The sequence below is a fragment of the Neolamprologus brichardi genome, chromosome 12, assembly GCF_056152115.1.
Source record: "Neolamprologus brichardi isolate AB-2024 chromosome 12, ASM5615211v1, whole genome shotgun sequence".
NCBI lineage: Eukaryota > Metazoa > Chordata > Actinopteri > Cichliformes > Cichlidae > Neolamprologus > Neolamprologus brichardi.
The window spans coordinates 12,505,219-12,521,162 of NC_142115.1; the positions used below are offsets into that span (position 1 = coordinate 12,505,219).

At 41.7% G+C, this 15,944-nt stretch overlaps 1 protein-coding gene across 4 annotated transcripts in view; it reads left to right on the forward strand.

Annotated features, from left to right (window-relative positions):
- The window catches only part of rimbp2b (RIMS binding protein 2b), a 98,917-nt gene that overhangs the window by 39,911 nt on the left and 43,062 nt on the right, over positions 1 to 15,944 (forward strand). For 2 of the 4 annotated variants that reach the window (XM_006803141.3, XM_087849012.1), the window contains exon 2: positions 13,942 to 14,025. The exons of the other annotated variants lie outside the window; for them this stretch is intronic. Coding sequence is in view for 1 of the 2 variants with exons in the window: in XM_087849012.1 (XP_087705138.1) it covers positions 13,942 to 14,025 (84 nt within the window). In the remaining variant the exon portion in view is untranslated. The remainder of the gene's footprint in view (positions 1 to 13,941; positions 14,026 to 15,944) is intronic. 4 annotated transcript variants of the gene reach the window in all.

A 15,944-nucleotide genomic window follows, 5' to 3' on the forward strand; every position in this document is an offset into this window, starting at 1 on the left:
TGCTGGCTAACTATTGCTGTTTTGATTTATTCATTTATTACAAAGAACAAAAGATCAAAGGAGCATGATGTATATATGTAAATGTTAGTTCTTAGAGCACACGTCTACAACACTAATCAAATTCTCAGTGACATTTCCAGCCTTACTTGTACTTGCTAAGAAGCAGTTAGGAGTGCTAACGCACGCAGATAATAAAGTTTGATATTTGATATAATTTGATACAGCCTCACAGCACTGCTAATGTTGCTTTTACACACACAGTACTTTTACTAATCTACTTGATCTCTTTAGTCTTTTTCTTTAACTTCTCGCCTGCTCACTTTCTTAAAGCTTAACTTACATAATTAGTCTGCAAAAGCAAAGCGACTAGCAACTGAACTGAATTGAGTATAGTATCTGCCCAGTGTATGCATTATCCAGTTTCTGCATGTGACCACTGTGTTTGGCACTTGAACGCCGTAGGCAGCAGGTCCCTGTGTTTGCTACTCAGGTTTGACGAGTAATTGGGTGCCCTGTATTCTGGCGCATGATTGTTAGAAACTGTCCCCCAAATGGGGAAACAAGAGCGTCTGTTTCTGCTGCGATTGTGCCAGGATCCTGTGGGGTGAGAACCTCACTCTTTATCTCCTCCTGGGCACCACCTGTCTCCTATTACTGCACACAGGATTTCAGCCACAACCTAATGCAAAAACTGCTCACATCAGAGAGTCAGCACGGTTTTGCTGAGGCCAAAAGCCAAGTCAGACAGCTCACAGTAATCACTTCAGCAGAAAGTTGGTTCTTTTTGATACGTGCGTTCAAAAGGAGGTTGTTTTGTACATCAGACCTGGATGACCTTATCCCTCTCAATCTATGTTGTTCTTTTTTTAGCATTAAAGACACATTAATGAACACCTCTGTGGGTTCACAAGCTACTGATGAACTTTGACGGTAAGCTGAATGAGATATGTCAAAGCCTGTTGCTGTTAGAAAAAGCGCTCTGACAAATGGAAACAAGTGTTAGAGGATGCATGCCTTGTCATGACTAGAAGGCATACATGCGCACTGTATAAACTTTATTTTGCCAACACAAACATAAGTTTGTTTCCCCTTAACAAAGGATACAAAAGTGAAGTTGTTCTCATTATATTGGTTTTGGAGTTTGGAGAGCAAACTAATTGGTCGCCAGCTGTTGAAATGTGGTTAATGAATGGAAAGCCAATGAAGAGCTGTACCCTGCATCCAGTACAGCTCCTCCCTGCAGGATGGAACAGCATATGTCTGTGTCTCTGGCACAGGATCAAAGGCACCTCAGCTGGTGACAGCCCTTTTGCCCATAACTATGTGAGCTCTAATTTTGGAGGGCAGGGAGACAGTTAAATTAGCGGAAACCAGTGTAGAAGCATCATTTAAGAGTTTATCACTACATTCTGTTGAAGTGACCTTTAAACTGAGCCAAACAAAAGGGGATGCGCCATCCGAGCCCGTGCTGGTCAGCACGGGGTGTTGTTCAAAGTCTGCTGCCCTAATGCTGTGATTCACAGTATCACAACAGCATCCACACAGTGTTACTGCAGTCTGATAACGCAGAGCACATGTCGTAATCCAGTGGGTGGAAGAGGGAGGCCCTGTGGCCCTGTGACTCCTTGGTCATTTCAGCACATAAAATTATTAGACATAATTGTCACCACTGATGATAAACGCTCCTATTTGTGCGCAGGTTTTAGATCTGAAGGATCACATACCTTGTAATTATCCATCTAAGTGTACCTTGACATTTCATAGGTCAGTGATTTTGTATTACCAGGGACACTAGGATAACAGTGGATCAGAACAAATAGGACAGCATGTAATATTTTGTGTTATAATCAGCTTATCTGGTTGGGGCCCAAGTGTGCAGACAAACAGGCAGCTTGGTTCAATGTGAATTAATTTGATCATGGCAGGTTTTGCGAGATTCTCGTTCTGTCGGCTTCTGACTGAGAGGGGCGCAGATGTAAGAGCACAGCTCCCCTTAGAAAGGGAGTGAGTGATTCTGACATAGTCATGACAGCATGAAGGAAAGGGCAGTAGCCTCTTTTTACCTCTTTTTATTTTACACAGAGATAAGGTTTTTTGGTATGTTTGGTGGTGTTGCTCTTGTTCGCCTTTTTATACTTTTGTTGTGGCTAGATCCACTTTATAGCTGTTGAAATGTGTTTGCTGCTTTATTTAAACATAGGTATTTTTTGTTGTTTGTTTTTCCAGCTGCCAATGACCTTTTCCTTTTTCTTTCTTTCTTTTCTTTTTTTTTTTTTTTAGATAATAATGGCTAAAATGAATGAAGAGAGCCCTCTGCTGTGGATAATGTGTTAGCTGCACCTCGATAATACCTGGAGTTCCCGTGTGCACAGTTGCACGTATTAGTGTGCCTTGATTCATGGTTTATTTGTAGCCTGTGTTTGTTCCCCTGCTCAGTTTTTGATGTTGACACTGCCTCCCGAGGCTTTAATGCTTGTCTGGACCTCTCAGCCAACAGTCCATTATGACTACAGCTAATCTACCTGCACGGTTACTGGCCACTCTAATTTGACTGAGACGACCATGACACTGTTATTCATTTGCTTATTTATGCATCTTCATCTTGAGCAATGTGTTGGTACAGTTATGGAGTTGCTGAATGACTTTAAAAACAATTGTTCCATCCTCTAGCAGCAACATATTGACCTGAAAATGTTTGTAAGTCTTTGCAATAACCAGAACTAGCTATACAAGCATTGTTTGTTGAGTCCTTGTTTTTGAGCATTTAGCGTCTGTGTATCTATGTGACTAAGCCGGCTGTAAGCATTTGCATTGATTCCCATGGATCTCTGAAAAGTCTACTGGAATCTAATAAAAGAGAATAGAATAAGAACACACAGCTCTGTCTTTGTAGTGCAGGGTCCCCAAGTCCATATAAAGAAAATACCTTCCTGCTCACAAATCACACTGTATGATGTGTCAGCGCAGTCTTCTCTGTGTAATTTCTCCATGCAATTTATGATAAAAGTCTTTTGTTATATGGAGTTTAATGCTGTGCCATGAGGGATGAAGGTTACCATGTGAACTGAATGACAGTCTGCAGAAATTGTCCAGCAAATCCAGCTGGGTATGAGTAAGCCTCCGTGTCTGAGTGGGCAACAGCAATGGGCATCTAGCATTTGTTTGGTTGCAGCAGTGCTCATCAGATCATCAGATGTTCTCTGTGGCCTTTAAGTCATCGAGACTGCCTCAGCTGCCAAAACATAAAAAAATAAAACCTGTTTATTTTCCCATAATGCACTAGTCTTTTTTTTAAAAGAATGGATTATTAAATCCAGCATGGTCACATGGGAAATGAATAGATATCCGAGCAACTGATAGGACCCTCCATTATCTACGTAGGAGTGTGTTGTGTATGCATGAGTCATTGTTTAGTTTCCATTAAGACAGAAGTCTCATCTGACGTGTTTTTGTTCATGCTGTGGGATTATCCGATTTTGCAGTCTTCTCTCGGAGCCTCTTATACACACAGAGCCTGTTTTTTTTTTTTTTTTGTCAAATTAGCCTCGTGTGCCAGTTACCTCACCTTAACAGATCCTAGTTTATCCTTTTTGTTCCTCTCGCTCGCCTCTCATCTGCACTCTCAATTCATCTTCTTGCCTTTTTCATTCATTATGATTCATTCTCCTGCCTTGCTTGCGTTATTTCACCTTCCACTCTTCGTCTTCCTCGTATTTTGCTTGTTGGTGTTTGTGCGTTAGATATCAGCAGGCAGGTAAGGTAGCGATTGGTGGCTCAGCGAGGTCAGACCCCGGTGAAAGCGGCAGCTTCATTTCTGATTGTCCGGCACACCAAGGCTCGTGTTTCATGGTGGTGAGTTAGAAAAAAAGAGAGATTGGGAAGGAAAGAAAGTGGAATTTAGACCAGCGAACTGTTCCCGACGCTGCTGCATAGGTGTTTAATATGCCTGATAGCAGTAGCCTAGCTGAGGTGCCTCAATTCTGTTTTTTATTTTGCCCATATTCCCCTCACATTCACATTTATATGTAGGCCTCATTGCCTGTACTCTGCACATTGCCACCTAAATTCATGTGGTTATTTAGAGTATTGCTATTTTATGTCCGTGTTTGGCTAAAATCTTTACAGTCGTGTAAAGTCTTTTTTTTTTTATTGTTTTTGTTAATGTGACATTCACTAACTTTCATATGGTAATAACAGCAGCACTTCTTTCACAGACTAATAGCAATAAAGCATTAAATGATGATATCCAGAAGGCCAAAGGTCAAGTCTGGACGGACGTATACGCAAACTAAAACTTGACCTGATTGCAGAGACTCACCGCTGTGAGGCCGGAATTCTGATTCCCTTTCATCTCACTTTTCACTCTACCTCCCTGGTCTGGGTCCAATTTCTTTTGCCCTGTGAGCATGTGTGTGTGTGTTTTGCAAGTGTGTGCGCATGTTGGCATGTTCTTGTAGACCTCCGGGAGCTACTCTTGTTTTTCCTGTAAATCTGTGATTCAGCATTCAGTCTGCATTTTACTGCACACAAACAAACATACACAGCGATACACACTTGCAGGTGCCAGATGAGTACAGTATTAGTAGAATGCAAGCATCTGTGCCTGCACACACAGACTTAAGCTGCAGGGGTTATGTAACTTACTCTGTCATTTCAAATGATTTAAAATCACAAGTCCTTGCTGTGCTGGACTAGATTACCGTGTTCTGGGCCAGGAGTAAGTGCAGTATAGTCGTGTACTAAACGATGCTAAGTAAAAGTTGTGTTTGCGTATCGGGTAACAGAGGGGAATCCTCTGTTAAAGACCTCGACATTCCTCCTGCTTCCTTGATGGCCTGTCTTTTGGCTGCAGCTCGGTTTGTCTGGGGAAAAAACAAAAACAAAAAACGTGTCATAACATAACTTGCGATGACTGAGGCTTTGCTGTGATTTCCGCTTTGTTTAAAGTGATCACTACATGCGGAAGATTATCTCATTGTGGATGTTAGATGCCCAGCTGTCAGCTGCATGTACGGTGCCATCCTCTGTCACTCGTGCCTCTTCCTAAAAACAAGCTTGGGGAGCACCAGTGGACTTGGATTAAAACCGGGAAGTTGTTTTTTGATGTCGGTATGTCCGACTGTGGACTGTGGACACAATGTGGACATACAAAGCAGATGTGTTGCTGCACAGACATCCCTGGGAATTTTCTTAGATGGAACCAAACCTTTCCACTTTTTCTCACCTCACACGAGTGCACTAAAATGTTTGGTAGATACATGACCTGGGGGCACATGGGACTTGTATTTACTTATTAAAATTTGACTAAATCAGCACACTGTGCTCAGATTTCAAGGATAACCCTTCTAGCATGCAATTTGCCAGGTGCACTACTGAGATGCTGCAAGTGGAGCTTGTGCTCTAAGGTTTCTGTTCCAGGAGCACAGACTCCTCCGACAGTAAGTGTTTCGGGGCGTACTCAAACAAGGACATTTCATAATCAAAGGGTACACTGCAAACCTCACGGTTAGGGATAAGTTTAAGTTGATTTTCACCCCTTTTACATATCATTAGTCAACACAAGGCAAGGCATGAAAGGGAAAACGAGAGAGGGAAAAAAAAGAAAGTAATGAGGTTACCTCTGCTCACTAGAGATTATACGCAGAGCTTTCCCAGCTCCGAAGATCAGAAGACGAAACACAGAGAACAGGATGGGGGAAGCCTCCTGTGTTAATTAGTCATTTCAGGAATAATACGGTAGCATGTGAGCCTTATTTTGTGGAGATGTTGCTGTGCAGTGCAGTGGAGTGGAGTCAGCAGCAAAAGAAATGAAATAGTTATAGTATATAAGCCACATGCTGCGGTTGTGTCGGCCCGGGGGGAACTCTTCATGGTGCTGAGCACAGACTGCTGTATTCAGGGCTGGCAGTAGAGACTGTACTAAATGCTAATGAGAGCATGTGGAGGTGCTCTTAATATACATTTCTAATATCAACAGTGAAACATTTCTAATGTTTACTGTCCTATTTGCTAATTAGCATTAATATAGCAGTTTTATTACTGTTGTTATAATGTTGTTATAATCTGATGTAATAGAAACAGGCGCTGCTGTGATGCATTCACAGTCAGTAGACCTATTTTAAATGAAGGAAGGAAACATGAAGGTCTTTTTCACATTTCATCACAGTCCATTTAATGTTATTGAGACCTTGTGATCGCAGAAGACTTTAGGCTTTGCTGGCTGGGAACATTGAGTACTGTACAAATTTCTGTGATAATCCATAATATATGCTTGAAAATTGTATGGATTAACCTTAAAGTTGGTGAGAGTAGACGAAAAAACAGAATATCAATATTGTACATTCTCTGGGTATCACAAACCATCCAGTACAACGTGTCTAAAAGCCATGCAGTGTATCATAGAAGTAAATTGAATGTAATTTAATATAATCAAGATATGCGTGTAATGATTAACTTCAGTCCTGGTTACTGTGCCGCTGATTTGTTTTTGTTTTCCCCCTTTAAATTAGTTGAAGTTAACAAAAAATGCACACAAGCTGCACATACCTACAGTGGAAGGGTGTGACTTTGTCAAACTAAAAGATGATCACATCTGAGAAGCTGGACAGTTGTGGCTGATTAATTTTCTATTGATTTGCTTTATCAGTCATACTTAAGTTCACTTTATACACAGCTGTCTTACATTGAGGTTGAGGACTGCACTTTCATTATTTTCTTTTTCAGCCATTCTGTTGTAGATTTGCCGCTCTGCTTGTGATCATTGTTGTGTTGCATGACCCAGTTTAAACCAAACTTTAGATCAGGGGTCCTCAATCCCAGTCCACGAGGGCTGGTGTCCCTGCAGGTTTTAGATGTGTCCTTGATCCATCACAGCTGATTTAAATGGATAAATGACCTCCTCAACATGTCTTGAAGTTGTCCAGAGGCCTGGGAATGAACTAATCATGTGATTCAGATGTGTTGACCCAGGGTGAGATCTAAAACCTGCAGGGACACCGGCTCTCGTGGACTGGGATTGGGGACCCCTGCTTTAGATGATATGCTGTGTAATTTTTAAACACACAGCATATCAGCACATATTAGGGTTGACCGATTGGACAAATATATTGACTATCAATCATTTTTACAAGGGCGGTTTATTTAATTATTTGCCCATGAGTAAGTTTGCTAATAATGATGGAGCTAATAGAAGCAGTCAACAGAGAAAAACAAAACACAAAATAGCGCTGTTTTAACAGCACCCTCTTTCATCTGCAAGCAAATGCACCCTCCTCTGAGGGTGCCCAAAATGCTTGTTGATGGAGCTGCAGAAGCTGGTGATAGCCTAGCATACTCACTGGTGGACACGTACATGCTCATGCAAGTTAGTCATGTTTGGGTACTTTGCCCGCACTATATGTCTGGACAAGCGACACACTGCTTTGGTTACATCCTTCGGCTTACCTCTTTTCATCTGGTTTAAAGCCAAACTGTATATGCGCCCTCTAGGCGCAATCTTTGAGAAATACAATATCACTTTTCACTGTTATGCTGACCATATACAGATCTACTTTGAACTAGCTGATGATCCTGCTCTGTCTTTGCACTGCTTTCAAGAGTGCATGTGTGAGGTCAAAGAATGGCTCTTAGGAAACTCTCTTATCTTAAATGATAAGAAAAATGAAATCGTGATATTTGATAGTAATATTTCTCGTGGACAACTTTGTGATGCCTTTGGTTCCCTTGCCAGCTCCCTCTCTGACACTGTTAGCAATTTGGGCGTGTTGCTGGATAGCTCTTTTAAATTTGATAAACAAGTGTCTGCTGTAGTTAGATCTAGTTTCTACCAACCGCGTCTCATTTCTAAGGCTAGGCATTATGTTCCGCATAAGGACCTGGAAAAGCTTGTTCAAGCCTTTGTGACCTCTAGGCTGGATTACTGCAACTCCCTTTATTTCGGTCTTTATTCTGCCCTTCTTCATAGACTGCAAACTGTTCAAAATGCGGCGGCACGCCTTCTGACCGGAACTGGGAGGTTTGCCTCTATCACCCCTGTTCTAGCTGACCTGCACTGGCTACCCATTAAATACCGCATCCAATTTAAAATACTGCTGCTTACTTTTAAAATTATCAACAACACAGCCCCAAGCTACCTTAGACCGTACATTCCCGCTAGAGCACTAAGATCGTCTACTCAGTTATTCCTGGTGCAGCCAAGATCTCGGCTGAAGTCTAGAGGTGACCGTGCGTTTGCCTTGGCTGCACCTGATTTATGGAATAACCTTCTTATTGCTATCCGTGTGTCTGATTCTATCCAATCATTTAAATCACGGTTAAAAACCTATTTATTTAACGTTGCCTTTCCTGCTTGTTAATGCCTGTATCAGATCCCTAGACTTACTCTGTTTTACCTTTTATACATATCTTTTATGGCTTTGTGCTTTTAACATGTTTTACTTGATATGCATTTTATGCTATTCCTGTGTATTAGTGACACTGACCTGTTAGCATATGTGGTACTTTGTTATGGTCCTATAATATAATATTTATAATATTTATGTCTTATTTTCTGTCTTTTATGTGAAGCACTTCGGTATACCGTTGGTTTTTAAATGTGCTCTATTAATAAAGTGGTGTATTGTATTGTATAAATCCCAAATTGGCGACTTTATATTTTTTTAGTGCTGTCAGGGTTAACGCGCCGTCATCACGACTAACGTGATTAATAATTAACCCATCTGGAGCGCAGACTGAGTCAAAATCCCTGAAATGTCTCTGTCAAAACATTTCGCGCAGTTTGTCCAAAGTTTGTTCATTCTCTGTGTTATGTGCTGGCTGCGTGCAGGCAGGAGAAGGACCCAAAGTGCAGACTCCAGAGACAAAACTTAAACTCAAAACCGCTTTAATCTTAAACTCAAATAGAACATAACTGGAAATATCAAAATAAACTTACACCGGAGGACTGAAAAAACACACAGCTATATAAACGGTAGATCGCGACAATGACAAACTGAAACACAGGGCTTAAATACATAGAGGGAGCAATCAGGGAATGGACAACAGGAGGGAAACACAGCTGGAGCAAATCAGAACTGACGAGACAAGGAAGCGTAACTGAACACTGAGATAAGACAGAGACCTTCAAAGTAAAACAGGAAACACATAACACAGACTGAACAAAAGACACAGACTCACATGCAGGCACTACAACAGAGGGAACAGAGACATGGGACCAGGGCAGACAGACACTGACTGGACATGGGGATATAGCAGACAGGGGAGACAGCAACTAAGGATTACGCAGAGACAAACCATAAGACATGACTCTAACGAAAACCCAAAGACTAGAAATTATAAATAATATAATAAACTCAAAAGCCCTGGGTCAACGACCCAGGCATCCTAACACTCTGCTCCAGATGGGTTGCGTTAATCCTGATGACCACGTTAACGCCGACAGCCCTAATTTTGGGGGGAAATTACTTCGTCCATGTTTGGACTTCTTCTGTGTTGTAAACGCGTCACCTTTCCAAACAAGTCACACATCGTCAGTCTTTATCTAATTGTACTGTCATGAACTTTGGCATTTAACATGCTAACTGAGGCCTTTAGAGTCAGAGATATAGCTCTTGGGTTGTTGCGGTTTCTCTGGGGATTGCTCGATCTGACCTTGGGGTGAATTTGCAGGGACGTCCGCTCCTGGGAAGACCAGCAACTGACTTAAATGTTTTACACCAGTGAATGATCTTGCTTCCTGTAGCCTGATGGCATTCAAACTGTTTTCCCTTATAATCCTTTCCACACTGTTGGGCTTCTTTCCTCTTTGGCATTATGTTTACACACACCTGAATGCTCCAGACCAGCAAGCTGCCAAAACTTCTGTTTTTATAGTGGTGCTCACATTTGCTGATCATCAGTTACTCAACTGTATTTGATTATCAGCACCTGGCTGCTACCTATCCTCTTAATTCCTACGGAAGCAGTAATGGTGATTAGATTTTTATCCACTGCTTCTGCGCTATGGCTTAATTTTTGTTATGCGTGTTTTAAATTCATCTGAGGTTGTATTACCTGATTTTGTATGCAAAAACCTTAAAATTTGAATTGTAGTATATCCGACACACGTAGAGTAGTGAATGCACCTCTTTTGTGCACGCATTTGCATTAGTGCCACTGAGGCACAAATGCTAGACACAGCCTAAGGGAATGGTCTTTCTCATCTATCTTCATCTGCTGTGCAGTAAACGCCTCTTCACTTATACAGGAGCTCATTACTCACAGTGGCAGCCATTTGAATCTTTTATCAGAGGGATTTTTAATTGAACACTGGCAAATGTGCTCCAAACAAATGGGCTTCAGCGAGCCTGCGAGCTGTGTGTTTGTATGCGTGCGAGTGAAATATTCATCGGGTGAGTTTGCGCAACGCCGTAGCCGTCTGGTTCTGCAAAGTGTACACATTAGCTACCAGCCCACATGGGAGATGGCGAGCTGTCTGTAGAAACGGTGTGTGATTCACTCACAGGGAATCATTTCTAGAGTGTAAAAGAAGTCGTAGAAGAACTCTGGAGTTTTAGGGCCTTAAAATCCCGGAAAAACACCTGCAGCTCAAACTTAAAAACAAACTGATAACAGACTCATAACCACAGCCATACTTTTATTTTAGTTCCTATCTTCTCCTTATTCAGGACTTAATCATGAACTCTATGCTTGAAATGGGGTTCATCTTCCATTTCTTTCCATTCACACGGCTGCTAAATCGTTTGAAATCCTGGGTGCACGCTTGCGTGTTGACTTCAGCTATTGCACCCACCATCACGGATAAGTGGTCGAAGATTTAACCAGTAATCTGATGTTTTCCTGGGGTGAAATGCCACAAGGTTATGGGTTACAAAAGGGTCAGAGCTTGTTCATCCTCCTCCTCATCTTGTTCTCTGACCCTGTTGCTCACTGTCTTATTAAATAGAGTCAGAACGACAGCAGGTCAGGAGGGCAGCAGTAACAAAAATGCCTTCAATGGATATATTCAAGCTCAAAGCAGCCTGTGAGCTTTGCTATGATGAAGCAAACATTCATGCATTCTCACATTTTAGTCTCGCTCAGAGGCGTGTGATGCTGCCCGTGTTTGTGCGTGAGTGTGTGATATAGAGCTATGATCATTTTGTATGTTCTGATTAGTTTTTATTTTATTTCAAATTGACTTTTTGTTTTTAATTCAGTTTAGGTTTAATTTAGTTTTCATTAGTTTCAGTGTTACCTTTAGTCTTTCTGGTTATTAATCTCTGGCGAGGATATGCGAGAGGCAAGATTTAGGAAAATAAGCACAGGTACTACAATAAAAACACAGAACCTTTTAAAAACTGTTGACTCAAACACGTCCACCAATGCCTCATTATTCAAGGTAAATTTTTCACTTAAACAACAGATGCTGCTTTATTTTCTCCCTTTTTTTCTTACAAGGATAGTTTTTATTTAATTTTTTAGTTAACTAAAATGTTTTGCCACATCTTATTTTGGTGTTTAGCTTATTTTAGTTAACGATAACGACCTCGGTGTGGTCGCACACATCCATCCACAGCAGCAATGTTCTTCCTTCAAAGCTCAGTGATCTGGTAAACAGAGGATCTAGGTGATGACATAAAGCTGGCGTGCATTTTGGACCGTAAGAGTAGCTATGCATTACCCTGATATCCAGTAAAAAATACTGTGGGTACTCTCGTGACTATAGAAGGCATCCAAGCTTCCCAGCTAAGGTCGCCATGGTGTTGGACTGAAGGCACACAAATGAGACTAAACACACCGGCAGCCTTGATAGGGATATCCTGTTCCTCTCTGTGCGCCCCTACTGAGAAACGAGCGGAGACGAGTTCTCTGAACAACACTGTTAGTCTGAGTAATTGATTGCGCCAGACTTAAGTCATGTTTTGGCTCAAATTGCACATTGTGAAGAAAGTTGAATTTCTTTTCACTGTAATTCCAACTAATGCACTGTTCGGCTCTCAGCCTAATGGAAACACAACAAGCACTCGGCTCATTTGGAGAAAATATTAGGCATAAGTTGAAAACATGTTCAACCTTTTATTTCCCCGATCAAACAGGGGATGCAGTCTACCATACAGGTATACAGTATTTAATTGCAATAATTGGGGCTGAATTTCAGTGCAAGTCTTAGTGCCAGATCACAGCAGTGGCTTTTACCAAGAAAACCCTTAAGGTGTAGTAATGGATCAAATAAAGTCTCCTTATTTCTTAGTAAACGTGAGTATGTCAGAAAATTCATATTGGGAAAAAAAGGATAAAGCATGAACAGAAAGTTGCCGTTTCCCTAAAGGTTAATCTGGATTTCCTACATATTGTCACGTCTGTTTTGTCTTAGTTAAACCAGCACTCACAATAGCAGGGCCGTCTAAACGGAACATGGCCGTAAGTAATGTTACCAATTACACCTGTGTTTATCCTGCGAAGGAAGGTCAGCAACGCCGCTCTGCAGACGGGCTGTGCTGTGCATGCTGTGGTGTGTTTAGGGGTCCGCTGAGACCCTGAAGCACAACACAGCACTCATTATAGTTATTAGTTACACCTGTTCTGATTCTGCTATGGTACGCAGAAGCTTCTGCTGTAAAGCTGGTCAATAGACTCAACAATTACCAATATTTAAAAAATAGGAAAAATATAATGGCTTATAGATTCACAGTCTGCTTTAGCTCCTGCCTGTCTCAAAGACAGGTTTCATTGCTGTACCATTAATGATTTCTTTTGACACTTAAGCGCATATCAATAAACACCTGGTTTGATGACCTTCTGGGTTTTTCCAAGGGTTGCTTCCACGTCTAACCCACAGCTGCTCATTTTGTTCTATAGGCAGACCTAAAGTATGACAGAACCACCTTAGTTCAGAAAAGAGCTGGAATAAATAGCTTGCTTGCTGTCTTGTTGATCCTGGTCAGGATAGTCTTAGGAGCTTAAAAAGAAAGTGGCTGGACTTCTTTAAGTATAAGGCATTTCACCTCTTATCCAAGAGGCTTCTTCTTTGTAGCTCTAAACTCAAACGGTGGAGAGTCCCAGGTATTTAAACCTTAGACGGGGTTGTCCCTCGCATCAGGTGACCTCAGTACTTCACATCACAGGGTGGGGCAAAGTCTCACAGTGGTTTCATCCCAAACCTCTGGTAGTAATGACCCAAGCACATAGTTAACAGTGGGTCAATGACCACATGTTTGAGGGACAACCCCCACTAGGATTAAAATACCTCAGACTCTTCACCTTTATGTTTTAGATCTGAATAAGCCTTGTAGATTGATGGGGAATTTAGTTGCTTTCTTTTTAAGCTGATAGGAGTTGTTAGGAGTTGTTTTCTTGGTATTTCACTCCATCATTAGATAAAACCACTTCAAGCCTTTACATTAAACATTTCACCACATTTTCAAAATCTTCATTCCATATTTAGTGATGAGGCGAACAAAGTCCCGTCACAGATCGTTAACTTATGTGTGTTGAATATGACACGTAAAATCAAATACAAATGCAACCCAAGCATCGCCATTGAGAGCTTGCTGACATTTAGTTTAAAGCACCTCTGTGTGCAGCTTCTCATAGATGTAAGAAGGTCTAACCCCGCTTTTATTTGCAGAAGTTTTAAGCAGATTTTGGTTTGATCTTTTTCACGATAGTATTCATTAGGGGCCAAACTCCCTCTATCCACGTTTTTTGAACCTCTCATTTCAAAGCATTTCAGCCCTTTTCCCTGACATTGAAACATTTGTAATCTCTAGCAGATAATCTCTGCAAATCTCACCCATGTACAATTCATATACACACAAACCCCCGACACATGCACTCGCACACCTAAATGCTGAAAAGCCTCAGCTCAGTCTCTTCCTGTTTAGTTTCACTGAGTCCTCTCAGGAAGCTTCTGTTCCTGACAAACCAAGCAGCTGTCCTCTGCTTTTTTCCCCATCTCCCCAGGAGACTGAGATCAGCACCAGAAGGAAAGAGTGTGAAGCGCTTGATGCAGAGGTGAAGAAAAAGAATCAAACATGTCAGACTTTGGTAAGTGCCCCACAAATATACTTTGGCCTCTGAATGAAAAGGATGGAGGCTAAAATTGATTTGTACCCTGAGAGCTTTGCCTTCTATCATCACACACAAGCCTCCCTTGAGAAAACGAGTGGCAGTGATAGCATGGTTCCCTGGCAGTGACTAAAATGAAAAAAAAAATTGGAACAATTAATTGCAGGGTGCAGTATCTGTGGGTTGGGTTTTGTTGGCATGGGGACCACATTTGAGAATGAGCGATGCACATTGCTGTAGTAATTACTTGTTGTGAGTGATCGTGCACAAACTGAAGAAATGCTGCGCATCTTGTGCAGTAGTATCTTCACGCTGTGGCTTTATTGGCTTCTTTTGTATACGCAGTCGCTCGGTACAACATAGCTGTGATGTAAATGAACAGAGGTACACAGCGCTGTGTGTGTGTGGTCACAACTGCGAAAGGTCAGAGATGTGTTACACAACTCTTTTTCACTTGGTGGTTCTTTAAGGACATTTTCTCATAATGCCCCAGAAATGTCACTCTGCTTCCCGCTGGAGTGGCCTTGACTCAGGACAAAAGGTAAAGAGAAGAAAAAGGGAAACAGACGGGCCCTGCTGATTAGTAAAAAACCAAACAAACGAAAAAACTACAAATTTAATCTTATTATACTGGATTCATCTTATTTTAATCTCATGATATCACAGAATAAGTCAGTTTTGTTGGTTAGTAGGAGTTATATAGAGAGGCTTTCTATTAAAACAAACACAGTGTACCTTTACTTTAGCAATGCTGGCATTCGAATGTGGTGCTGATGTCTTAAATTAAGTCTCGAAGGTTAAAGGTATTTAATTTTTTTCTGTTAAGATCCACTCTGTTGGAGAAAAGCGAGTCGAATTCATCTGACTGTGTGCAGTGTTGGAGGGTGAGGCAGATCACACGAGACAGCGTTTTTAATTTTACTGTTTGGTGGTGTTAGGAGGGGTGGGAGTGGTGGGATTTGCCATTGAGGCCAGGCTAAATGCCAAATGTGATAAAATAACCAGTGACCAGCAAAGGCAATAATTACCCTGCTATATTTTATTTATTTAACTGGAGAAACATTCTGTACCTGAGGCATGAGGAGTTCTCACGGCTTCTCGCAGCAAGGACGTGTAGACGAGTTGATGGTACCAAGCCAGAGTGACTAATCAGTTTGTTTCACAGTGTGCCAAAGCTGGAGATGCTTCTGTCCATTAAAGTTGAGTTTGAGAGAGAGCAAAGTTTTCTGCTATGAGGTTCCAGTGGTTAAAGTTGGTTACCCACACACTCTGAGGCAAAATGCTTTAGAGTATGTGTGATAGTGAGAGTAGATAAAGCATTATTCTTCCGCTCTGTAGTTTGAGAGCTGGGGGAAAAATAACTGTAGACATCAAAGCCTCTTTATAAAAAGTTTGGCACCACAATAAAAGTATACGTGTTTGAAAGAGAGTAGTAAAAGACTAGTGCAGATGGCCTGAAATTGAATTTTTTCTCTATGAAAGGTAGGAGCTCGAGGGACTCGGCAGTAATTTAAATGGCACTGTCTGGTCCTGGACCATTTGAATTCATTTTGTCATACCCCCGAGCCCCCCCCTCTATAGACGAGCTGTCTTTGTGTGTGGCTTTCTGCCCTAAATAAACACTGCATTAGGACAGTTTTCTTTGCTGCCCTCCTCTCGCCGTCCCTGCCCACAGCAGCACTTCCCTCCTCGCCCATTATTAGCCTGCTGAGTCCAGGGGAAGCTACCCAAAGGACAAACTGTCCCCAAATGGCGAGCAGAAATGGCAGGCTGGTCTCCACAGACTGCGGTACAGCTCTCGTCTCCCCCTGCTCCACCAAGCTTCGAGAACAGCGACGCAAACAGAGACAAGACCAGGGAATTTTTTTGTGAGGGGATGGCAAGTTGACAGTAATGTC